This window comes from Sander lucioperca, chromosome 23 (genome assembly GCF_008315115.2).
Source record: "Sander lucioperca isolate FBNREF2018 chromosome 23, SLUC_FBN_1.2, whole genome shotgun sequence".
NCBI classification, from domain to species: domain Eukaryota; kingdom Metazoa; phylum Chordata; class Actinopteri; order Perciformes; family Percidae; genus Sander; species Sander lucioperca.
Window position 1 is genome coordinate 8539642 of NC_050195.1, and position 26794 is coordinate 8566435.

The 26794-nt window shown below is 39.8% G+C and overlaps 1 protein-coding gene across 1 annotated transcript in view; it reads left to right on the forward strand.

The window, feature by feature from the left end:
- Nucleotides 1–10188: 10188 nt before the first annotated feature.
- LOC116040060 (dipeptidyl aminopeptidase-like protein 6) overlaps nt 10189–26794 on the forward strand; it is a 260883-nt gene continuing 244277 nt past the window's right edge. The window contains exons 1-2 of the mRNA XM_031285298.2: nt 10189–10530; nt 10635–10702. Of these exons, the coding sequence (XP_031141158.1) occupies nt 10646–10702 (57 nt within the window). The 5' untranslated portion in view covers nt 10189–10530; nt 10635–10645. The remainder of the gene's footprint in view (nt 10531–10634; nt 10703–26794) is intronic.

The window sequence follows — 26794 nt, forward strand, 5'->3', positions numbered from 1 at the left end:
GAAGGAACTTGTTTTGGTGGAACATGTGTACGTCGTGCAACAGAAAACTCAGATTGGACAGATAGCTGTCTGGATTTACCCTGCACAGATCTGAGGAGCAGTTCACCGTAGTCCTCATAAATCCACCGGTGTTTAAAATTCCAACACAAAGAAAGCGGATGGTAACGGATATCCGGCCGAAAAGAAAGACATCCGGCGGAATTTCCGGCTGCAATGGAGCAATCCCAGAAGTGGAACAACATGGATGTAGACTACCTCTAGGGTAGCCATCCACAGAAACAGTTAAGCTTATGGATTCACTCTGCCTTTCATGTGTATGTTTGACATTTAAACATGATGACATTTGAATATGTAAATTGTAGGGCACCATTGATTGGTATGTGTAAAGACTTTAGGCAATCCTACATGTTATTGTAGACCCCATTATGCAACTCAATTGTATACAGTATATGTATGAGGTCCCATACCTCATACATATACTGTATACAATTCAACCTCCCTGCTCGTCTCTCTTTCAGTTTAGGGGTCCTTGGCCCAAAAAAAGTTGGAAGACCCCTGATCTAAAGTTGCATGGGATAAGAGTCAATAATACAGCCCTGCTCCGTTAACAGAAGACAGCAGCTGGTCCAGTTCAAAGTTGTCCACTGTGTTCACTACTCTAAATCCAGATTGCACAAGATTTACCCTTCTGTCTCACCCCTGTGTGACAGATGTCAAGTGACAGAGGGAACAGTGTCTCACACTCTCTGGCTCTGCCCTCTTACTGGATTCTGGCCCCAAATATTGGAAGATGGACTTGCCATCTTCGGCTGCCCACAATCCACTCTGTGCTTTCCTGCAGCCATGCGACAGTCCTTGATGCTGGGGATGACTGTCGCCAAAAGACTAATTTTGAAGTTATGGAAATCACCCTCTCCCCCTTCCTTTCAGAGATGGATGGCTGACATGGTTTCAGTCATACAGATTGAAAGATTCAGGTTATCGAGAACAAACTCAATTAAAAAATCTTGCCTATCTGGAACCCATTTCTTGCTTATCCAGGCGAGACCGGGAGGAGGATAAGTAACTCAACCAGCTACTTTTTCATGGCTATTACTTGAAATCTAATGCAAAGCACTCTCAACTGGAAGCCATTTACTATTATTTAATTTTAATTGTATATTTCTTATTTTCTTCTGTACATGTCTGAGTTAACCGGTTACTTGACTGTTTTTGTTGATTTGTCTCATTGTTTAAAGAAATGCCTTACAATAAACTACATATAAAACAGAAGAAGACACAACTCTCACTGTTGAAGACTGTAGTTGTACTGTGTATAGCAGTTCCTACAAAAATAAAATAATGCCCCTTGAACCTGATCATCATTTACTGGACCCCTGAATCGTTACTACGACAAACAACCATCGGCGGCACACATAATGACAAGCAAGAACTTGTAAATTATTAGCAGTTTTGCTGCAAACCAACTGTTCCCTCATTGGAAATAGCTGTCAAAACAGCTTCTCCACCTGAGAGAAAGGGGACGTCTCCTCTTGAATGCTGGGGCCCAAGATCAAAATAAGATCACGCAGCTCATTTCCATATGTTATGGTAGAGGGGTTTTGGGTTTCAAACCTTCCCTTCTCAGCCAGTCTTCCACAGACACAGCTTCAAATAATCATGAGAATTTGATACTGCTACAGATTACATTTCCTACCACTATGGAGAGATATCAGGCAGACATATGTAATTCTCAGGAATCGTCTGTTACACAAATAGTACTTTGCAGTGACATATTTCACAGACCGTAGCAAAGTAGAATCCTCCTTAGTTGTGGGATAACCTAAACAGAAAGCACCCATTCAAATTTGAATTATGCCGTTGCACTTCTTGTTTACACGATGAATGCATATCAGTTACACACGGTAGGTGTTGTGAAGCACTGTTCATAAAACGGCATGCCATTGTTGTTTTGTTACGCACTCAGTTAGACTTGGTGCAACATTTCTCACTAGGAAACTAATTATACAAAATCAAAATGCAACAAAAAACTAAACTCACAGGAGGTAACTTAATGAGGGTATTTCTGAAGCTGCTTTTGTCTGAGGTTCAATTTACAGGTATTGAATTTTAAAGAATCTAGCAATCTTGAGATACAATTTTGATGTACTTGAATGACCTTATGAACTTTTCTTCCCCACAGAAAACCGACTGTGTGGAAATCTGGGGAAACGCATACAAAACCAACCTACAGTCGTAGAATCATCAATAACGTTGGATACCTGGAACAGACAAATCCATTATTCTTAAAGCCACATATTCTGAAGTTCATTGATCTGGTTACATTTAAGACCGCACAAATCATGTTCAAAGCAAGAAATAATTTACTTCTGGGAAATTTACAAAATATGTTTATGGAAAGGCAGGGTGGGTATAATCTGAGAGGAGAACTAAACTTTAAAAAACTCAAAAACAACTCAAAAACGTATGTGCATCACAATCTGTGGGGTGAGTTTGTGGAATGGTTTGGACCAGGTGCTAAAACATTGTACAAACATAATAAAGTTTAAAAAGTTTGGTAACACTTTACTTGAAGGTATCGACATAATCGTGACATGACACTGTCATAACTATGACATGACACTGTCATGAACGTGTCATAAATGTTATAAACAAGTCACATAATGTCATCCTGTTTAATGTCAAGTTGTCTTAATAAGGACACTCCAAAGAAAATGAATGTCAAGTTGTCATGACAAATACATCTTCTGGCAATGTCATCCTGGTTAATGTCAAGTTGTCATGACCAAGACAACTTCTGGTAATGTCACTTGGATTAATGTCATGTTGTCATAATCAAGACAACCCAAACAATGTCAACTTGTCATGACAAAAACCGAATGACACAGAAGTCATAAACATTTATGACTTGTTTATAACGTTTCTGACACGTTCATGACAGTGTCATGTCACGATTATGTCGACACCTTCAAGTAAAGTGTTACCAAAAGTTTTATAAAAACACTTTATTAAAAGGATATGAGGATGAAGAGAGATTATTGTGAGGATAGGTTAGTATACTGAGTGGTGATGGCGCAGTGGATATGACACATGCATCTGGTGTGGGAGATCTGGGTTCAATTCCCACTGTGATACATCAACCAATGTGTCCCTGAGCAAGACACTTAACCCATCGTTGCTCCAGAGGCATGCATCCTCTAACATATATAGCAACTATAAGTCGTTTTGGATAAAAGCGTCAGCTGAATGACATGTAATGTAATATGATACTGATGGAGGGTAAAGGGTTGTTTGGTGCAAAATGTAAAAAATGTTTGGTATGTGGTTAAAATTATGTTTTTTTGTGTATATTTGTTATCTTGCTATACAAAATATATAATATATACAGGAGCTATTTACAGTTGAATGAGGGGTGGGAAAAATAACAAGCTTCGGCTTCATCCCGCTCCTTTTTGGACAGATTGAACATATTATTTGTAACACTTCGTAGATATTGTTTTCCTTTTGGTGTGTTGCTACGCACTCATTGTGTTTTTATATTTTATTTTATTGTTATTTTTTGTTCAAAGTAAAGATTAAAGACATTATCTTCCACCATTTGAAAACGAATCATGATAATTTAATTTAATTTATTTTTTGTTAAGGATAAACCATTCAACAAACGCAAACAAAAAGCAAAGCAAACTTTATTCCGGGCAAACAGCCGTCCATGTAGATATGATGTGCAGTATGAAATCTGCTGTCCGTAGAGCGGTTGAGGGTTAATTGGAATGTGATGTGTTGCTGAGCAGCCAGAGGTGTGTTAGCAGGCAGGACGGCAGGCACCAGATGTGGACTGGGATTGGCCTAGCAGCTGCTCTAATCCCTAAATCTATGGGATGACCTTTTCCTCCTCTGCACTCATTTTCAAAGTCAAAATCCGACTCAAAACACAAATCGTTCTGCTGAATTGCAGTTCATCATTGAGTAACTCTGCTGACTTTTTTTCATGTTATGTCTTTAATTTCCTACTTTAAACAGGTAATTCATGATCACTGTTGCATCATATCCCTCATTCAGAGCATGAAGTAAAACAAACATTTATTTTCTGTGCATGAAATGATTCTGATTATTAGCTTAAATCTAGACGCACCCTAGCAGCAGCAAATGTAATTTGCAGCCAGGGTCGTCTAGCAACTCTCCGTTGGTTTGCAAGCTGGAAAAACCAAATTCTGGTCAGGCCAATCGCATCGTGTATAGAGTTGGTGGGCGGGCTTAAGATAAGGACCGCAGAGTTGCAACGGTTCAGCGTGAATTCCCTGCTACTTGAAAACAAAGAAGATGGCTGCTGCTGCTGGCGAACAGTGGCCTTTCAAATCGGCTTTGGCCGTGACTCTGGAAGACTTGGAGTTAAGCACTGAAGTCATTCTTAAAAAAGGAAGATGTGTTCGGAGTTTTGCCAACCGGATACGGCAAAAGTTTAATCTATCAACTATCATTGCTCTGGTTGGCTATGAGTGCAGAATTTGAGGGAATTTGAAAAGACAACCATTTATCCCGCCCCTCGGATTGAGCCGTGAGTTCCCAGACCCAACATCTTGATGTGGGTCTGGCTTGTCAAGCTATCTGATTATTGCTTAAAAGCTGAAATGTTCTGTATACCTTATTGTTGTGTGTAAACATGTATTTGCTAATTTGATGAAATTACACACTAAAGTGATATGGGATGACTTTAATTTTGCTATATGAAAGTAATTGTACACAACTTAAAGGTATCAAGATGTGAACAGCTAATAACTACTGAATAGTAAATGTGAGTTTAGCAATATTTCAAGACATAAAAATGAAATACTTAAACAGCAAGACATTATGAATTTCAGCTTTAAAGCTGCAGTAGGTAACTTTAAAGTAATACAAAGGAATTATTGCATTTGTTGACCCAAGTCGACCACAATAAAATGCCCAAATCTCAGAAACCCGTTCCTCTGCGTTAAGTATTTCATAGTAAAATGGGTGAAATCTATCCGAATAATGCGAGTTTGAATCAGTATTTGGATCGATCTGAAGCTAAAAGGCCTGTATCACTCCTTGTTGTGGTTTACATTTGTAAGGATTCTCTGGTTATCCTATCATGTGATTGAAGGTTATTGAAGTGGTGTGTTCATGGCTTCCAGGAAGAAGGGATCACCTACCATCTGCTTCCACGAATACGACTCACTGCTGTTTTGGGAAATATTGATGCACGTGACATAGCCAAACATTCCAAATTCGGCCAACAGGGGTGATTTGAAACTCTACAGTACGTCACTGTCTGGGTTCAGATGTAGCACATTGTGAAACAAACACATTACTATTTTAGATATATGTAATTATTCCCTGTGCTGTTGTGTATATCTGTGTGGGTGTACAGGCACCTACCGTGGAGTTTCCACTCCTCTGTGCAGTCGTTTTGTCTCTTCTATCTCTCCTGGCTGAAAAAAACCTTGCCTTTATGGATCTGTCAGCTAATTTTAGCATGAAAAATGAATAGCGATGACAATGTGTTGGAGGTACAGGCAAATGCAACAAAAATAAAAGCACAATGAGCACAAATATGTCCTTTTTTGTGTGTCTTAATTGATAGGACCATGGCCTAGCATCATTTGTTAGAAATGGTTAGAATTACTTTTTTATGCCAACTGAACAATATTAGAACGATAATAACTCCAGAGAGCAATAAACAGCCCAAAATGATATGCCAAAACCTGGTCTTTTTACATAATGTGAAAATACCAGTGCTGTGGTTTAAAATGCTGGCTCATACAATCTACGTAAACCAATTTGCAGATTTGATGTTCTCTGAAGCATCGGCACATACTGTGTGTAATTGCACAACGTTTGGAGAACCAGGAAGGGCGTCTTTAATAACTTTAGGATGCTATCCGGGGGGAAAAAGACCAGCTTCCAAAACTAGATTATCCCCGCAAGTATTATTATGCATAAGTCCATTATCTGGTTACAGCAACGCAGAAAGCAGCTACCCCACATTAACATTCACATATACAGGAGTGAGGAGCACTGAAAAAAATATCTGAGGACCTGCATACCAAAAGGTTATCAAATTGAGATAATCTCTCCCATGTTGATGAGAGGCTTATGGAAGAAGAGGATTCCCGTATGAAAGCCACCCACCCATTTTATTAAAGCCACACACTGAATTTTACCTCTTGGCATTAAAACTTTTCTGAAAGTTGATTTGCTCAAGAGCTTTTTCAGAGTTACTACAGAATAAATCATTCATTAGGGTGAATGCAGCATCCATGAACTAAAGCTTATGTAGAGGTAGCTCTCCATTGATGTGAAATGTGTTGTTTATTCCTAAAGAGGGGCTTGTTTCCCCTCGTCGATTCAGCCTCAGCCAGACTGTTTGGGATGTGAGAACTACATTAGCTTCTCCAGCTTCTCAAATGGAGACATGTTCTATCAGCTATGTAGTTAGATATAAATGATTGTTTCTCAGCCTGAAAATAATGTGGAGAACTCAGTAATGTGTGCTTAAAAGACCAACCGAAGATGCTGGCTGTAATCATTCCTCCTGTTCATACTGGCCATTAAATAATGTCTTCCTAACATGAATCCAGTGGAAGACAGAGACAAACTCCACTGTCCTCATTCTGTGAAAAAAATATTTTCGAAAGTGTCTCACTGTATTAGTACAAAAAATCCTCTATGTTCCCCCAGACAGTTTCTGTCTTTAAAAAAACAAACTTGGGAACTTGCAAATTTGGTACTAAAAACACAGTGATGTTAGAAGATAACCTGATTTGTCTAAGCTTGATTGTTTAGGATTCAGATTAGCTTCAGATAAACTGGAACATATTATTGCACAGAAAGAGGTCTGTAAATTATATCCCTCATCACTTACATTTGGAAGGCATCGATTAATGGATGGCCAGTATGAACAGGATGATTACAGCAAGAAATATGGGCACCTGACTGTTTCTAAGACTTGAAAAGATGTGATTCAACCTTTAAGACCCTTCAGAAAAGATACAGTTCCAAACTGGTCATTAAATCTGTCCTTTTGAAAAGCCAATAAATGCTTTTTAGTCTACTTGTTCCTTCTCCTGTGAGTGCCTGAAGATTAAAGTTTTCAACCCCTTCATTCTGCAAGACCCCCAGCGTGTTTAATAGTGTGACCATGTACCTTGTGGGCACACCGTTGTTCTTTTGACTTTCTACATTTGACTTTATTTACACAGTGAATCTATTGCATGGAGCTATTTTAATTTAAAGTCTCTTCAAAGCCCCTGTGATCGGAACACACTCTAATGCATGCACGTTTCTGTGAAAAGATTGGCTCCTAATTAAATGCAATGGCTTAAAGGGGCATCTGCTGATTCCACACTAAAATATGCACACAGGAAAACATAAGCTGTAATGGAGGCTCCCATTCACTGTATAAACAGGACTACCAAGCAGGCAAACTACTGTAAGTCAGCAGTTGTGCCAAATGGAGCATATTAAGACAACAAAAAGGGCAGCTCCTCAATGTGGCTAGAAAATGAGCTTTAATGCGCACCTTTTTAATTCACACATCATTTAGTTAAGGTTGTGGTTTGTGTCTCTTTGCCTGAGCCCCTGTGGGAAAAGCTGGTGCAGAAACAAATGGATGTGAGACGATCTATAGGTCAGAGTTAACCCTGAGTCTCAGATGTCCTTAGCTTTCATTGTGGATCAGCGCTGTCCACACACTGACTGATGGTCCACTGATAGATTCTGTCAACAGGCTCATTTAAAGAGGAGAGTGATGTCCTGTAACCAGAAGACTAGAGGTCTTAGATCCCTAAAAACTGCCATGGTCTGTCTATCAGCAGCCAGGTATACTGTTGAAGTGTCCATGAGCAAGACAGTGAATGCTGACCTGCTCATGTCTTCCATCATTAAAAATATATCCAACTCTCCGATGTGATATAATACTCAAATATAACCTCAGTCATGTGTAACGCTGACAAAACCCAAGTGCATCTTGGCTGTTTTATAATAATAATAATAATAATGATACAACATGGATATATGATAACACTGTGTTGTGACATTTATATTCCAAAGGCCCTGATTGGTCCAATAATGTTTAAAAATTGGACCATGATGATAATTTATATTTATATATAAATCCCAGATGAAAGTTCATTCTACAATTATGCACAGCTTTCTATGCCCACCCAGCACCCACCCTCCACTCTATGGCACAGTGATGCTCAAAGCAAATACACACACACACACACACACACACACATACATACATACATATACTAATACATATATATATATATATATATATATATATATATATATATATATATATATATATATATATATACACCCACATACATTTAAACAAAAGAAAAAAGAAAAGAAAACTATGTAAATACATACATACATACACACACATATGTATATACACACATACATACACACATACATACATACAGAATTGATTTGTTTGATTGAAATGATAATTTTAAGCCAACTGAACAGTTTTCAAAGTGGGATCAGTAATGTCGTCATGTACCTTTTCATTAAATTGTTATGTATCTTTAGGCCAAATGAATAAGAAGAAGGCACGTTATTATCTTGTCACATAATCATACAATGGAGGAAAATTCAATACAAAAAATTATAACCCATCCTAATTAGGAGCAGTGGGCGCCCACATACAGCGTCTGGGGAGCAACCTGGGGTTCAGTGTCCTGCTTAAGGGTCCTTTGACATGGCCGAACCGCCAATCTTGTGGTTGAGGGCCGACCCTCTCTACTTTTGAGCCACAGCCATCCACAATAATTAATGATTATGATTTCAATTACTTAAATATGAAATACACAAATGAAGTCAACATTTCAGTTCACGGGTCTGTAACTGAGGGATGATCGGACATGGCAGTTCACATTCAGATATCTGTTGTTATCACACGAAAGGCGCTATAATGAAATAATTTATCAGATGCCAGCAGTGAAAATGTAATGGTTGACACATTTAGTGTGGTGTTGGACATGTAAATACACATATTATGGAGGGCTATATTGCTTCTGCTATGACAGCGTTCTAAGGCCATTGTATGAAAAAAGATTGTGTTACAGTTTGCAGTGGTATTACAACATCAAGCTCCTTCAAACAATCAGTCTCATGTCTGTACTGATGTATGTTGGTATTGCTTGTTTGGATGGTTGGCTATATGATTTATGTTTTATTTGTTCTGGGTTGCATGAAGGTAAATATATAACGGAATACGTCTTTTGATCATTTATCAGTGTGTTGGACATATATTGTCTGGATGTAATTGACAGACGGTTGATGGATTGAAGGAAAAACATAACAAACGATGCTTCCTGCAGGGTACAAGGGGCCATTGCATGGTTCGATGAATATGGAAATGATTTAAATCATATGCTGTGGCCTTCACAGCTACCAGAACCCAACCCAACTGAACACCTGCTGTATTGGATGTGTTGCAAAGTGTTCTATCGCCATCATCAAACCACCAGAGACTTAGTGGATCTATGCGAAGGAGCGGTTCTTGGGGCTCATGGTGGCCTAAGACACTTTCTGTCTGTTTTTACTTTTAATTTGACACATCTGTGTGCAAATGTATTTCAATAAGCCAAGACATCTGCAACCCTTTCTGAAAATGAGTGACAGCAACTTTGTCACAGCTCAGCAGCACCCCGGCCAGTAATTTGTCACCCTCCATTGGAAGCTTACCCATGTAACATTCATTTGTTATTTTATAATTGAAACTAAACAAATTCACTTCCCCGTGCTGCGATATTGATTGTAATTGTCACAAATAATTTGTCACTTGTAATCCTTGGTGTCAGTCATCCTATTTGAATTTGATAGAGGTCACTGTGTTGGTATTAGGCCGCTTTGTAAAGAGGGAGATCAACCTGCAGTTTTTTTTTTTTATTTGATCAGAAGTAGGAAAATTGCAGAGTAGAGGCACATAGGCTAAGCACGCAGTAGGCTATCGAGTATTGCTTTTAATAAACAGAAATTTGCACAGTATAGTGTTATATTTTTTCCTCATGATGTAGGATTATAGTGTAACTTGCAGTCTCTCCTGCTGTTTTCTGCTCTTGTGGGCGAGCAGTGTTAAAAGGCTCCTTCCTCAGCCCCGTGTAGTCAGGCTGACAGATGCGATGCGCTTGCGCAATTGCTGCGCAAACACACACACCCACGCGGCTCCGCCAGTGTAAGCAGGTGAGTGTTATATTCTCAAATCAGACTCGAAGTGCGTGAATACAAATAAGTGAATGTCTTCAAATACAGTAAGCGGAGTTAAAAGCGTCACCTTTCACAGTTGCTCTGCTGGGAAAGTTCTCATCGGATTTACATTTGACTCCGAGACCAATCAGCAGGACTTTGCGTGGATCACCAAACAGGAGATCTCGGTAAATCCTCCTGACTACATCTGAGAAAACAATAAACCATTTAACGCGTCTCCGAGTATCAAACAGGCTCTTTGCAAGCAGATCACGAGGAGCGACAGCGAGGGCGATTCCAGCAAATCAGGTTAAACAAACATTCATCAGCTTTACGTGCTCGCCTTCTTGAATGCAACTCCAACTTTGTTTGAGGAAAGCGGCATTACTTTATTTGCTTTTTTCCCCCCGCAGAAGTTTTCGCCATGAACCAAACGGCAGGAGCCACAAATGCTTATCGCAGGTGCTCCAAGGCTGGAAAGGTAAGAAAGAGTTATTCAGAGAAGTTAAATGATTTGGAGCTGCTTCCGTGCGCACAGACAGGCTGCGGCTCATGAGGAAAGCATGGCAGTGATGCTGGATGTTTGGATGCAAGCTTAGGAAACGCTTTGGCAGACGCTGCTTTCTGCTTGGGTTATTGCGCGTCTGTGCGCTTTGGAGATGTTGTAAATTCTGTCCCGGGTACAGTTTGTTGGCTGCAATAATCATCTTATTAACAGTAAAAGATGTTAGTGGGCAGTTTACAGGCACTTTGGAAGCTTTTGGGCAGGACAAGTCAATTGTGTTGTCCTCACTGCAAAATAGATGATAATTTTTGCCGTTTGTCTCTCAAATCATTGAATCATGATGCATTAAACTGGTGCACTTGGCATGTAATTTCGTGCTCGAACCTCTTCATTTGTAACTTAATAGTCATCTGCTGTATAATGAGATCCAAGATAATGACATTGTGCCACAGCGCCACTGTTTTACCAAGCTATGACCCACATTATTGGCTGTATGCTGCTGTTGCTGCTGTGTGATAGTCAACAGGGAGAAGAGGGAGTTGAGAGTGGAGTTGGAATGAAGGGAAGGTTGGGGGAGAAAAGCTGGAGAATGTGGGAGGAAAGACAGTGATGAGGGGACTGAATTGTGTGTGTGTGTGTGTGTGTGTGTGTGTGTGTGTGTGTGTGTGTGTCTGTGTGTGTAACACATCTGGCTCTGTCAACATGCACCATCAGTGGAGATGATGAAGTATGAACGCTTATTTATCACCAGCAGCTATAACACATGGAATATCCACAGCAGATTTCCCAGTGTTTCCAAATGTTGATTTTGGCGCTACAAGTATTTGTCATTGATGGTATTGAGGTGTTTACAATGATCTGCTAAATGAGCCCTGATGGGTGTGGACATGAATTAACACACACTGTTGCGTTGTGTTCGTTAACACGCTGAACTCTGGAACAGTAGGTTTTGATCCCATAATAAAGTGATTTACAACAAGTGGTAGCAGGCTACTTGTACCCCAGGAGTGTAGAAAAATTGTAGCTCAACCAATTAAAAAAAGAAAAAAAAAAAATCAGGATTTTATTAGGAAAAAAAACTTTTTACGTGTTGCAATTGATTGTGTGAAAACTAGCTTGCAGATGAGCAGAGAAGTGTAACCGCAAGATAAAAGTAACAGATAAATGGCTGCAATAAACATGTCTAGCTAAAAGTAATGAATGCAGTCCAAATAGTTAGGAGTGATGGCTAGTTATGTAAAAGGACTTAATAAATGGCTAAAAGAGTAAGCTAAAAGTACTTAAAGAAAACAGTTTTAGACAGATAAATGGAATGGAAAACTGGTTAAATGAGATAGAAAGTAAAGAAGAAATGGTTGAAATCGCTGGGTAAACGATATCTAAAAGCATTGGGTAAATGGCCAAAATAGGCCGAGCTATAAGTAATGAATACAGTGTTCAAATAGTTGGCTAAAAGTAATGGAAAACTGGTTGAATTAGACAGACGAAAGTAGGATAAATGCTGAAATCTCCAGCATTTGCACTCCAAATGCAAACTTGACCAAACTGACCTGAACAGTTGAAACGGCAGTTCAATTGTATGAAGGAAAAAAAACCTGTAGTATTCACTTTTATATAATCAATAGTGTTCCAGTGGATAACATCCAGTAATCAGTGCAAATGAACACATTTGGAGAATAATGGGTGATGAGTTGATCAGACTGCTGTGGGGGACCATGAGTCTCCCTGTCAGAAATCTGTATACTCACTGTTGCTGTTGACTTACATATTTACTGTCCTTTGCTACATCTCTGTAGTGTTTCCTGTGTTTGTACAATGTGTTCTAATTATAAGGTGTTTGATCTCCTCTCGCACATCAACTTTGAGAGAGAAAATAGATTCAGATAAGTACCTCTCCAGAAACATTTGTTACCGGACAGCAGTGTCGGTTTCATTATCTGGCCACTTTTAGCCCGCCGGCAGGATCGTCTGCAATTTCAAACTGTTAGGGTTTTGTTATTTGTGCATGTTTAAAGCTTTGGTGCTGCTGAGAATTTGTCTTCGATGAGTTGTCTCTCTCTCTCTCTCTCTCTCTCTCTCTCTCTCTCTCTCTCTCTCTCTCTCTCTCTCTCTCTCTCTCTCTCTCTCTCTCTCTCTCTCTCTCTCTCTCTCTCTCTCTCTCTCTCTCTCTCTCTCTCTCTCTCTCTCTCTCTCTCTCTCTCTCTCTCTCTCTCTCTCTCTCTGGAGAGTTTCTATTTCTAGTCACGTTGACAGTCGGTCACAGAGATGTTTCATCGTGGATTAATGACACTCTGATTAGGTCTGCATGTGTTCTGCAGCCCTCCCAACAGGATAAGCCCCACATGGCCATGGTCATCAGCTTGTGACAAGCTTTGACAGGTTTGTAAACACCTGAAATGAGAAGAGAGCAAGTGTGCTGTGTCGGGAGACTATTTTGAGGATCCTTGAGAATTCCATCTAATGCAATTTCTGCACTTTGTCTTGTTTTGCATGACTGACGCTGAAACATTAAAAATGAGACTTCGAGGAAGTGATTGGCCGTGCATTCCTGCACCCATGTTGCTCTTTGGTGTATTTTTTTGTCATTCCCATAGCTAACTAGCTAAATGGAGTGCAGCTTTGAAGGTGTTTTTAAATGTAAAAACATGATCCGGTTATCTGCAACACCAATAGTATTTTTTGTCCCTCTTATCACAGATCCGCAGCTTTTTTTTCAACGCTCAGGGAAAAATTGAAGAGACAGTTTATCCACTGACAGTAGCCTCTAAAGACCATAATGCAGTGCAGTAACATCTTGGAGCTTTGTGATGGCAATATAGCCTCTCCTTCTAGTAGCTTTGTAGTAATCTCAACCATCACACTATTTCCTGTTGTGCCCACTATTCACATTGTCGCTCTATCTACCTACACAAATACATCACAGAGAGGGAGTCCTCTTTCTGGGAGTTATCCATAGGCTATTTGCCAAATGGCGTTGATAAACACGCTAAAAAGCCAGTGTGCGTCTTGATAACACGTCAATAATGGCATACGAATTGGCGTGTCATACATACGCCACTTCATGACATCAGTCTGTGCCTCTTATAGTTTGATCGGGTGATAAATAAATATTTAGTCCTTCTAGGTTGTATTGCTTAGAATGATATAAAAGTTCTTATTAAGTATAGTCATATTTGGAGCAGCCCACATGCAGCATATAAAGAAAGCAAGTAACACAAGGACACTTCTGCTCATTGCAGTTTATATCCAGATTAGCTGTATAGTGAGAGTCATCTTGCAGGATAAATGACAGAATGTAAATGACATCATGCAAAAGCAGTATTGTTGATGTGTAATGTCATTTGTAAATTGAAAACAAGCATGCTATACTCCACTAATGCCCAATTACCTCCCACTTAACTGACTGTTCTGGCAGATCAGAATGAGGAGGGGAATATATTTTTTGTAATGCAGTTTTGGTATGATAAAATGGTGTTTGGACATAAAACATCCACTAGAGGGCAGTGTGGTACTGCAGTACATGTACCTAATAATAAGGGAGTGTCATTTCATGATCCGCTGCCTAAATCCTTTACTGTCTCTCCTTTGGTTGAGTTTGATTAACCATGTGTATCAGTCTTTCCATGATCGTATGCCCTAGTTACAGTATTTGTTTTTGAGTTGTATTTTGGCTTCATTTGATACATCTAGGATTATTGTAGCTTTTTAAGAGTCCCTTTTTGCTCTGAGATCAAGTCAGAGCTTAACTTACTTTTGACTCTGTAGTTCATGCTGCTCCTTTTCTTTTGTCTTGTCTCTGTTACAGCCGGCTTGTCTGATCATCTTGGCCGCTGACAGCCCTGCAGTGCAGTGTGCAGCACACTAAAATCCCAATTAGCTCCCCCAGTTTCAGAACCATTTGCAACTTTGCTAATCTCTGCGTGAAAATTATATATGAAAGTATATGAAAGCAAAATATGAAAGTTTAATTTGTGGGACTCAGTTGAGACAAAGAAGAAAACCAACTAAATTGCCGATGCAATGAATATGTATTGACTGCTGCTGCCCGAATATAAATTGATCTCTTGACTAAATCTGTCAGTTAAAACTATTGGACTTGTAACTCTGTCAGTTAAAACTATTGGACTTGGAAATTCGTTGAGGTTTATTTGTCTATATCATTACTGCATTGGATTATTTTGTTTGCTTTTTAAACTAAAACTCATTTGTTTCTGCAGTTATTGAGCTTACATCAGAATACAAATAACCATGGCACCCAGTTATTCAAGTGCAAAAGAGCTAAATGGATATTTCAAGGAACACAGGAGCTAAGCTGAGAGGTATTTGGATTGAGGGTAGACTTCTTAATTACCGCGGCTTTGCTGGCCAGCAGCAGGGCAAACGCCAGCATGAATGTGCCAAGTATTGATCCCTGCTCTCATTACACTGCGGGCCCATTGTTATGCACAGTTATCACTCCAACTTCCTCACTGAAGTCTATGGAAATGATCATTGATTTTTTTTTTTTTTTCCCCTTCTTTTTTCTGCACTCATAGTAAAATGGCAGGAGAACGTCTATCTCAATCATCTTTGCACGTTGAATTTGTGCACTTGAGGACCCTCTCCCGCTCATTAGCACCAGTAATCTTTTTCTCATCCTGATGACTCTAGAGGACGGGGCTCCGCCATTGGTCAAACTGAACCCACTCTTGTTATACAGTCAAGCCTTTGCGCTGTGCTTTTGAAGGTGCTCTTTCATGCTGATCTCCAACACATAAAAGCTGCTGTCTGCTTGCAATGGGATCAAGACCGTCTTGACTCTTTGCCTGAGGAAAAGACAATACACCTTGTGACTCTGTATTTGTATACTAACTTGTTTAGAGAGTACGCAATGAAATTACATCGGGAGCCACATCTGAGAGCTCTACCCCTGTGAAATGAATAATGCAACACAAAGAGAGAATAGATTTCCTCACTTTTAACACCAGTGGGGTGAGGTGTTTTTTTTCTTCCTTAAATGTGTTGCAGATTGCTTATTCTGCTGTAGTGGCATTTCTGTTTGTAATAACCACCGGGTGTGTGTGCACTTAATCATCAGGTGCTGCAGCCGTGGCCTCCTGCCTGAGCTCATACTACACCGAGGGAAATCCTCGGGGAAACAGGAGCTTTATTACAGTATGTTATCCTGGGGAAAAAAACATGCAAACGTGTGCGCACATTCGGAGTACAACACTGTGTTGGTGTTACTCGGCTGCAGCAGGTTGGCTGCAGCAGCTCGGCCGCGGCTCTGTTTTTCCAGGGCATGATTGACACCACGGGGAGTGTAATTGCATGAGTCACTGAGACCTCCCTGGCCCTTTTGAGTGAGCGGTTGGCTCTGCAAAACGCTTGGGTCATGACAGCCAATCTGGTGGCATATCACAAGCAGTCAACAAGGCCCTAAGAGACAAATGGCGCCACAACTGTAAACAGTCGCCGCTGGTTGGGAGATAGACATTTGAGCCATATCTAAAATCACAAGCACATCCACTGTGTGCCCACAGAGGCCTCGGTACCCATCAAACCAGACTGAACGTGCTGCATCCAGAGTATCTGATGCTGTCAGATGACGAGCAATAACTGAGGGCTCAGGTTTAGGTTGGCCCTGTGCTGGATAAAAGAGTTCATGATCTTTAGTGCAAGAGCCACAAGTCTCACTCAGCAAAGTGAGCTGGTGCATAATGAGGCTACTGAACTGGTTAAACCATTACATTAATGGTTTCTTGACCCTTGTGCTGTCTTCCCGTCGACCATGCAACTTTTTGTTTTTCTGGGTCAAAATTTAAAATTTAAAACTTTTTTTTTTTCAGCTTTTTGGTCGTCTTTTTCAACACTCATGTCGCTTTTCCCTGATGTTTTTGTCACTTTTTCCAACATTTTTGACACTCTTTTCAATGTTCTTTTATCATTTCAACACCCAAATTCAATGAAAGTAGTGAAATGATCATTTATTTTACTTCAATTCAATTTATTTATAGTATCAAATCATAAGAGTTATCTCGAGACACTTTACAGATAGAGCAGGTCTAGACCACACTCTATAATTTACGAAGCCCCAACAATTCTAGCAATTCCCCCAAGAGCAAGCATTTAGTGCGACAGTGGCGAGGAAAAACTCCTTTTAGGAAGAAACCTCGGCAGACCCAGGCTCTTGGTAGGCGCTGTCTGGCGGTTGGGGATATGAAACAGTGGCAATAGTAGTCACAATAAAGATAATGGAACAGTGACTTCAAATGGTAGACGTAGTATTTCATGTCATAGCAGGGCACTGCAGTGCGTTACAGGATGTAGCGTGGCACAGCAGAGCTGCATCCTACTTGTGAAGAGCATTGTATGGAACCAACCACGTTAAATTTCTGATATAGAAACTTTTTGAAAATGGGTCAAATTTGACCCGAGGAAAACAGGAGGGTTAATAGTGAGGCTTAAATGAAGTGATTGGCATTATGAAGAGTTTAGTTTTCGGGCTGTGGAAGGCTGTTTAAAGAAAGATTGCATGGACTTGTAAGACAGCAGGACCTCAGTTTCTCTATAAATATAAATAAACCAGAATTTGATTCATTCTGTCCTCATTTTGCTTTAACTTTTACATGAAAGGGAATGTGAAAATAAAGAACAAAGATCCTTTGTGTTGCATTGTTGGTGTGTTTGATCCTACAGTTGTAACATCTTGTACATGTAAATTCAGATGAAAAAAGAAAGGCAACTTTCTGCTTCTCCAGTCCCGCTGTTTATCCTTATATAAATCCTAAACCCACGCAACAGCAGCGCTCAGGGCAAACGTATGTGTTGTCAAATGTCCTTGGTCAGATATCCAGAGAGATGTATACAAATAGCCATACCTCTTCATGCGTTTATTGTGCCAGTGTTCTCCATGCTGCACACATTTTTCAACAGTATTGTTCTGGAAAACATAGAAAAATTAAATATGAACAAAGCCCTCTACAACAGTAATATCCGCAGTCTCACAAAAACGCATCGACCCATTTGTAAAAGTTGAACAGTGTTTCCAAAATTATAGATCATAAGTTATTCAATCAACATTTAGTCTTAATTTATTTCCTTAAATTCTAGAATCAGAAAGCCAAAATGTACAAAATTGCCTCACAGCAGTGACTACATATTTAATTTGTATGAATACAAAGAAGACTTGAAGAATATTATACAGAGACTTGTCAGGATTGACAGTTATGCAGAGTGACAGACGTTTAAGACAATTACTCTGTCTTGCAGAATGTGTCAACATGTCAGTCCATATGCTCAATCTGGAGAACGAGCACTGAATGCATCATTCCCGGATACTGATTTGATTTGTCTGTGTGCATCGGAGGCACACAGACAAATACTGAAAGACGAATATCATATCAAACTAGAGCGTTTTTCAGTGAAAAAGAGATATTTTCTTCCAAAATATTTGAGTATTTTAAAGAGTTCTCTAAACTTTAAAGTCCTTTCACTCAACCCTCAATCTCCAACTCTACTGAGCCCCCAACAGACCCTTAGGTTCATGGTTTTTATTTGTCACATATTTAACATATTTATATATATGTATATATGTATACTGTGCTTGAAAGAAAATTTGAAATATATATATATATATATATATATATATATATATATATATATATATATATATATATATATATATATATATATATATATATATATATATATATATATATATATATATATACACTTTTTTTTCCCCCCACCCCTATTCTCTTGTATGTGTGGGTGCTTTTTCCCTTTTATTGGTTTGGCAGTCGAATCATCCCAGTGGGATCCATAACAATAAATAAGCGCCTGTAGCTTATTTAAAAATGCACATGCTCAAGAACATTGAGTGAAGTGAAATGTGTGGGCTGGCTTTGTGAGGCCACTGACAGATACTTTGGTAAAATACGTATACGTCCAGTTATTTAGGTTTAGTTAAGGGACATTTTCATTTTCTTTTTTACGCTCTTTTTGTTTATTTTTAAGTTACCATTCAGCAGCCTTGGCGCAATATTAAAAAATAGATCCATAAAGGCAGTTTATCAGCCATGGCATTTGATCATAGGGAACTTGGCCTATAAATCATGAGCATGCAAGCAATTACTTTTACTTCTCATGTTGTTTTAGTTGAGGATTTATTTCCAGTGCATCTATTTCTGCACTTTGATCTGAAGTTCTGTTTCCAGAGAAAACCCTGAGTGTCTTTCTAAAGAACTACAAGGCCCCTTTATAAAGACTTTTCCACATAGACACATTATGTGGAACCATTTTTGATGATTCCATAATTCCTCCTCTTCTTCATTACCGTCCTATAAGTGTGTTCCAGGGAATATCTAGGTCTTTGAAATCCCTTTTATATCCCTCTCCTAAGATGAGCCTTTCCGCAGTAAGCTCTTGAAGACCTTATGTTAGCTCCTGGTTGCCCATGTGTGTCTTGTACGTCACACTGACGTACACTGTGCAACAGAGAAGCCTACGGGTCACATCCTTTAATTAAAATCACTTTACTTGATTTCAGGTGAAAGCATTTTAGCTTTGTACATGCTTTGAATGTGATCACTTAAACCCAATCGTGCTTGCAACCCTCCAATTTTAAGGTGTGTTGCACAATCAAGGAGTTTTAGTTTCCTGGTTTAAATACGAAGGAGCAGTCGTTTGTTTTTGTCTTGATTTTTGCTCCTTTCTGTGCTTTAGAGGGAGACACTACAGTATCTGGTCAATAGTGCTTCCATAACATGTCTTCTTTCAGACTATTGTAAAGACAACATTTAGGTGTTTAGTTTACTCCACTTTGTCTATTTGCGTCTGTAGATTTCCCCTCAATTCACCAAAGGTTAGCATTAAATAATGCCTCATTTGCATATTTAAACAAAAAAATACAGTAAACTTGTAATACAAAAAAATAATTGTCTTAATGTAAGTAATCAACTGGGGAAGTTTACATGTTTACCATTTTCTCCTGTAGTGTCTTCAAAATTAAAGTGCTCATATTATGCTTTTTGGCTTTTCCCCTTTCTTTTATTGTTATATATCTTTTTTGTGCATGTTATAGGTTTACAAAGTGAAAAAGCCCAAAGTCCACCCCAAAGAGACTTACCATCTCCAACAGAAAACACTGTTCACAAACTGCTCCAAACAGCTCTATTGTAGTCCAGCCTTTACTTCTGTGATGAACGTGCGTCACTTTGTAACACACGTTATAATGCTCGCCTAGCTGCTAGCATGGCACGCCCTCATACTCTGCTTCTGACTGGCTAGTAGTCCTTACCTAGGTACTGAGCATGTGCAACTCAACAAAGATGGAACAGAAGTGAGATGTCTCACTCTGTAGCTAAAACAAAGAGCTCAACACACAGGGTGAAAAGAGGAGCTGCAGCACAGAGGATGTGCAGTACAACACAAATATGGTGTTTTTTGAAAATTAAACCATGTAAACCTATTCTGATATAAAAAAGAGTTTAAAAATTTTTTTTTTTCATACTCTGAGCTAGACATCTCCACCTCAGTAGCACTTACATACACCAAACTTCCCAGTGTCAGTCCCTCTATATAGAGATCATTCTGTCTGGGAGCATCATCACCTGGATGGGCAGCAGCACCCAAAAAGACTACCTGGTGGTAGAGGGTGGTCCGCTCGGCTGAGCGGATCATCAGAGCTCCTCTCCCCAATATGCAGGACATTTACATCAGGCGCTGCAAGGCTAAGGCCATAAAGATTCTCAGGGAACCCAGTCACCCCAGCGACTCACTGTTCTCTCTGCTGCCATCAGGGAGGCGTTATCGCTGCCTGAGAACAAAACTGGAGGATGAGGAGGAGCTTCTTCCCTCAGGCTGTCCGTCTGCTCAATGAGAACTGTGGCTAGCCCACCACCTCATTTTCTTGTGTTGTATATTACTATTTTTATGGATTTCATTGTTATTGTTTTTATTGAGACGGAACAGGTACACTGTAAGAAAAGTCCACAGAATGAGGGGATAATATACTGTGTTAATATGAAGGAATCTTCTATAATGATTTTTCACAGGTGTTTTTTTTGTATTTAAATTTTTTGGATTAACAGAAATGTCCGTTTTAAAGGTACAGAGGATATACTTGAATTCTAGGCCCTATCAATTTTGTCTGTGAAGCTTTAACAAACAACCACCAGAGGCCTGTACTACGAATCAAGATCAACATGTCCTGGATTTCTTTCAGTGATCCGGCTTCACCTAACCTAACAACCGCGGTCCCGCATAAGCTGTATCACGACGCTGGTTATCAACTAGTTCAATCAATCCAGGGTTTCCCAATCCAGCGGCGCGCGCGTTCACATAAAAGAGGCGCTGTTTGCTTACCACGACCAATCGCAAACATCTACCAGAGCTGCATATTTTACATAAGAAGAGCAAACTATAATTCTACATAAATATGAAGAACACAGACACGGTTTTACAGGCAAAACGCAGGAAGGAAAGCTGGCAAAAAAGCCAACGCTGTGCGTAAATCACAACGTTTAGCTTATCATTATCCAGTGGTGTAGTCTACGTGATAGTAAGCTCCAGGATTTCCATATACTCACTTAAAAATGCACAATGACACGTAACAACATACTTTCCATTATATGTTTGATATATTTTGAATTGTCATCTGTGCTTTATTCTTCACATAGGCTCAATGGAGGTATTTCACCATAAATTGGTGCATAAAAGTGTATCGGAATGCAGGAAATGAAGTCGTTGATGCTTAAAACTTCCCTGGGGGAGGGTACCCAGACCCCCCACTATGATATGCCCCCCTCCTCCCCCAAAGGCAGATTCTGGCCAATATACAGTACAGTACACCAGCTATAATAGCCTACATTAGACTACACTGGTCACTTTCCCATCAGTCAGGCACAAGATCTGACCATAATTACACTTCTGCTTTCCATAAACTGTCGTTGCTTTAGCCTTTTTATTTCAGTTGCAACCCCAGCAGTGGTACGCGATCGTGAGAGAAAATTAAAAAAAACATAAAAACATAATTTAAACCGATGTGCGCATTGGCAACACACGGCTAAAGAAGGCAACAAATAGCCTATATGTAATTCCCTCTGCTTCAAATCTATATCTTTCGTAAAGATACCCATCAGGGAATGTTAACGGGGTTGTCGGTCTCTAAATGTTTTAACTTTTATGAGCTCACCTCTCCCTCTCTTACGAGTTAGCTCGTTAACGCCAAATCTCGCTTCGTAGTACAGGCCTCTGGTCTTTGCTAGTTCCAAAATAGTAAACGCAAATATGAAAGACTGCCCTCTGATGGAAGACAGACAGTGCAAGCTAGAATTTTTTTTGGTTAAACTTTTGGTTCAATTTGGTGAATTATTTAGCCCCCTTCCCTGTTTGTTAGCACGTTTTGAGTGGTACCAATGCATGCCTGATGTTTCCCGTTTAATTAAATACCATTGTCTTCATCCTAGCAGCAAAAGTGAGCTCACTACAACCTCTCATACAACGAAGTGAAATCGTGGTCAACCCGCGATTAATTTCTAACGCGTTTTAATGTTTCAAATTAACCTAACAGAAGTTATTAAACACGTTAAGTTTGACAGCACTAAATGGCACGACCATTTTCATAATCATGATGCACACCCATGTTGATAGCTGACTACGCAATTCGCTAAGATAGGGATAAAGGCAGCCTATTATAATGTGTCCTGCTCCTGGCACTTACCAGTACCTCTTGCTGATGTGAAATTAACTCTGCCGTCTCCCTCATCATGACCAGGCTGTGGATGCTTAGGCTCAGCTTCCACTTGGTCCTCTACAGTCTGGCTAAGTGATGCAGTGCTGCTTTGGTCGTCAAGGACTACAACATTACTGCTGCTGCTGGCAGTTGCACTGCAACCAAAAAGCTCTATGATGAGAGACTAAGTCTCGAGAGACTTGGCCCTCTTTTCTTTGAATTTTTCCCATCTACCTTTCTCCTTACGTTTTCTACTAGCCATTGTCACATCTAATGATGTAGGCCTACTCTTCTTCTTCATTTTTTTTTTTTTTTTTACACGTAGCATATAAGTGATTATATTAGCGCTCCCTGCTGTTGGCTGTTAATATCACTTTATTAGACTATTTTTGTGCCGCCGTCGGACTTTTCCCGAACACACAGATTGTCAGTCCGTTCCTGGTGTTGACAGTATTTTCTGATTTATGGATCGATAAAAAGATGTATCCAAAGTTCCCACAAGAATTTTGAACATGACTTTATCTAATGTTCAGATTTCATGTTGTGGAAATGTATGCAAAATAGTCAAGTCAAGTCAAGTTACTTTATTTGTCCCCCAGTGGGGCAATTTGTTATGCAGCAGATAGTATAATAAAACCACACACAATCATACACACAAAGCAGAGATTGCCTACCATGCAGGCAGTTTTAAAAACATAAATAATAAATCAAGTTATCTATGGTTCTTTATAGAATTAAAAAGTAGAATGGCAGCAGGTACAAAAGAGTATTTATATCTATTTGTTCTGAGTTTTGGGAGTATAAAGCGTGATCCGGATGGCAACATCCGAAATTCAGCCCATAAGGGATGAGAACTATCTGACAGGATAGATTCAACCCTTTTTAGCATCTGCTTCTGATAAAGCTCCTCCAGGCCTTTTTGCCTAGAACCTGTGATACAGCTGCTCACCTTAATTAACCTGGAGAGGGAGTTTTTTTGTTTTACATTAATGGTCCCATACCAGCAGATTAAGGAGAAGGTGACAACTGACTCAACAAAGGACCTATAGAAAAGGGTCAACAGGGTCTTGTCCATATTAAACTTGGCTAGCTTTCTAAGGCAATACAGGCGCTGCTGGCCTTTCTTGCAAAGCAAACTAGTATTTGGCTCAAAACACAACTTGTCATCAATAATGGATCCTAAATACTTGTACTCTTTAACAACTTCTATTTCCTGGCCATTTATACTAGTTTTTACAGTGTTAGTGACATTTTGCCTAAAGTCAATACACATGTCCTTTTGTCTTTGAGGCATTCAGCTCAAGAAAGGCATCCTGGCACCATGTTACAAAGTGGTCAATGACCGGACCGTGTGAAGTTTCCTCGTTGTTTATTAAGCTGACAATAACCATATCATCGGCAAACTTCACAAAGTGTCGGTTTTCAGTCACAGAGCAACAGTCATTTGTGTACAGAATATAGAGGAGGGGGGAAAGAACACACCCCTGCGGTGAGCCAGTTGATGAGAGGGCCATGTCAGAGAGGTGGCCATTTACCCTCAAATAGCACCTATTTATATAAGATAATGCCTCATTTCCATATTTAAACTTAACATTTTAGAAAACTTACAAATGTTTACCATATTCAACACCTGTAGTGTCTCCTCTAAAGAGTGAAATTGTTTTTTTTTTTTTATTAGTCCATAAAGAATTTTTTTATTCAAAATATTTGAAGGGGTTGTGAGGTATGTTGTAGTTGCCTTTGATAAGATAAACTGCCCGTGTGTATTTTGTGTCACTATCAGTGTTTAAATAGCCATGTAATAGTGCAGGGATTTTCATTACCACATTTAAAAGTGGATTTAAACTCTTCTATATGTGCTGCACATAATCATTTGGACTGAGGCAGTCATTTAGCCCTATTTGGCCTGATTGCTTAGCACTCTGCTGGCTTGGCCATGACTTTTACACATTGTTTTCCGAGCCCTGTCCTTGTCTCGCTGCACTTCCAATCTGCAGCCTTTATTGAAATGTATAGCATGGCCCTGCCATGGCCCATTTTCATATAACTGGTGGAGGCGATTTTATTGACGTATTGCAAAATGCTGGTGTATAACAAATCGCACAAGCTTCATCTGTCCCCGCATACCTGGCAGTTAAAAAGAGATGATTTGTCGTGTTAACTCCCTTGTCGTGTTAACTCCCATGGGGCTCGACATTGCTCTAAAACAAGATGCCGTTCCCCCTTGACAATGAACACTCGCCGCCAAACATAAACAACAGTTTTATTGTGCTCCAGTCTGTGAGCCTCCCTATCAATGCTTTGTAAATCATTCTCAGGGGGAGTACAAATGCAAATCAACTCCATGTAGCCAAAACAGGTATGGACACACTGGCACATTAACACAGATGCAGGGCAAAGGGCTGAAGCTGTGTACTGCCGGCCAATAATAATGAGTGGTTTAGTGGCAAATTGGCAGAAAATCAAAGTTATGAAGGGATCAGTAAAGCCATCAAGCATATTTTCAACTCGATGAAAAGTTTAACAAAAGCACGATACTTTCTGAAATTTCACTACTGCTGAACCTCACCTTGCTGCCTGTTTGTATTAGTTTCGCTTAATGGGGTTTGTGCCTCCAGAGACTGAACAATCTAAAATGCGCAGCAAGCTGTAGACAACAGCAGAAAGTGGGACAGATATGCAGGTGCAATGTCGAAAAACATCCAACTCAGCCCTGTCCTTTAGGCTAACCTGGTTTAGTGCATAGACCTGCAGTGCTTACACGTGTGCAGTCTGTTGCATGATATTCCTCAGGAAGCTGGGGCCTCGAGGATGAATCTTTTAGCATCATTAACTCTTCTCTTAATGATAAAGTGAATATATGTCTAAGTGAGTGCACAGTGGCACTACAAATCTGGGGTTTAAAGTTATAGGCTACTCCTTTTAAGATTTTCAGTCATCATCGTTGATGCTATTTATGGCAGATATTTTTTCCAGCATTGGTCATTCACTATATTTATGATCTTGGTCTCTTTTGGTAGTTTTCATTGTTAGTGGTAGAGTCTGTGAGGCACGTGCATACTGGATGTGAAGCTGGAGCATCCAGCATTTCATGTCATGCAGAAGACAACATTAGATGCGTTTTAGGTGCACTGTAAAACATAGCCAGTCAAGGTGTGATCATTTTGATCTTGAAACTGTTTCAAAACAAAGTGAAAGCATTTGCGATTCTCTTTAAGCTCAATTGACCTCCTTTTATTAGAAGTTTTCAGTGACAGCCTGTGTGGTTAATTTTCGGCATACTTCTGAACGCTGGCTTCCCTCAAATTATTCCCTGTTCTGAAACTCTCTTTTTTCCCATACATCTATACTTCAACCACTTGCCTGTGCTGTGTGTAGATGTCAACGTCAAGAAGGTTTGCAGCAGCCTTGATTTCAACCTCCGTTGCCCAATCAATATGGAACAAGAAAGGGCTTGTAGCAAAGGAGGGATACGTAGACAGTTCCCATTGAAGTTAGCATGGGCTTGTACAGTTCACAAAGTCCAAAAGGTTAACCGTTGATCAAGCTGTAGTTTCCCTTAAGAAGATTTTTGCAGTACACAACTGATGTAGAACAGGCGTCATCAAACATTTCTATAGCTCTACGAAAAGGGCATGAAGGCAATAGTACAGAATATCAGTGAGAACACTGATATCACTCTCATTCATGTCTGTACAGTTAATACGAAGCATCTGTTTAGTTTAGTTTAGCTTAGCACATAGACTGGAAATAGGGGGAAACAGCTAGCCTGGCTCTGTCCAAAGGTAACCAAACCCACCTTCCAGCACTTCTGAGTAATTAACATGTTTTATTTAATTTGTTTAATATGTAAAAACTGAAATGTTAGGGTGCCCTTGTAGCTCACCTGGTAGAGCGTGCGCCCCATGTACCGGGGCCCAGTCCTTACCGCAGTGTGCCAGGGTTTGATACCAACCTGCGGCTTTTTGCTGCATGCCTTCCCCCTCTCTCTCACCCCTTTCCTGTCTGCAGCTGTCCTATCAATTAAAGGCCAAAAGTGCCCCAAAAATAATCTTAAAAACAAAACAAAAAAACTCAAGTGTAAAAACTTCACGTTGTAGTTATAAGGACTATTTCTTGGCCAGGTGCAGTTGTTTCTGTCTGTAGGTTGGATGCATCTTGCAAGGTTGAACGATTAAAAGGCCTTGGATGTTCCTGTCATCCATTACTCTGGTAATGACTCTACACTCAGCCATTTGCAGCTGAAATGCACAGCAACCTGCAAGTCCAATTAGGCGTTTTAGACCAAAATGCCTGCACAACGGGTGTCATGCTTTAGCACTGTTGTGTGATGACTAAGCTATGTTAATGTT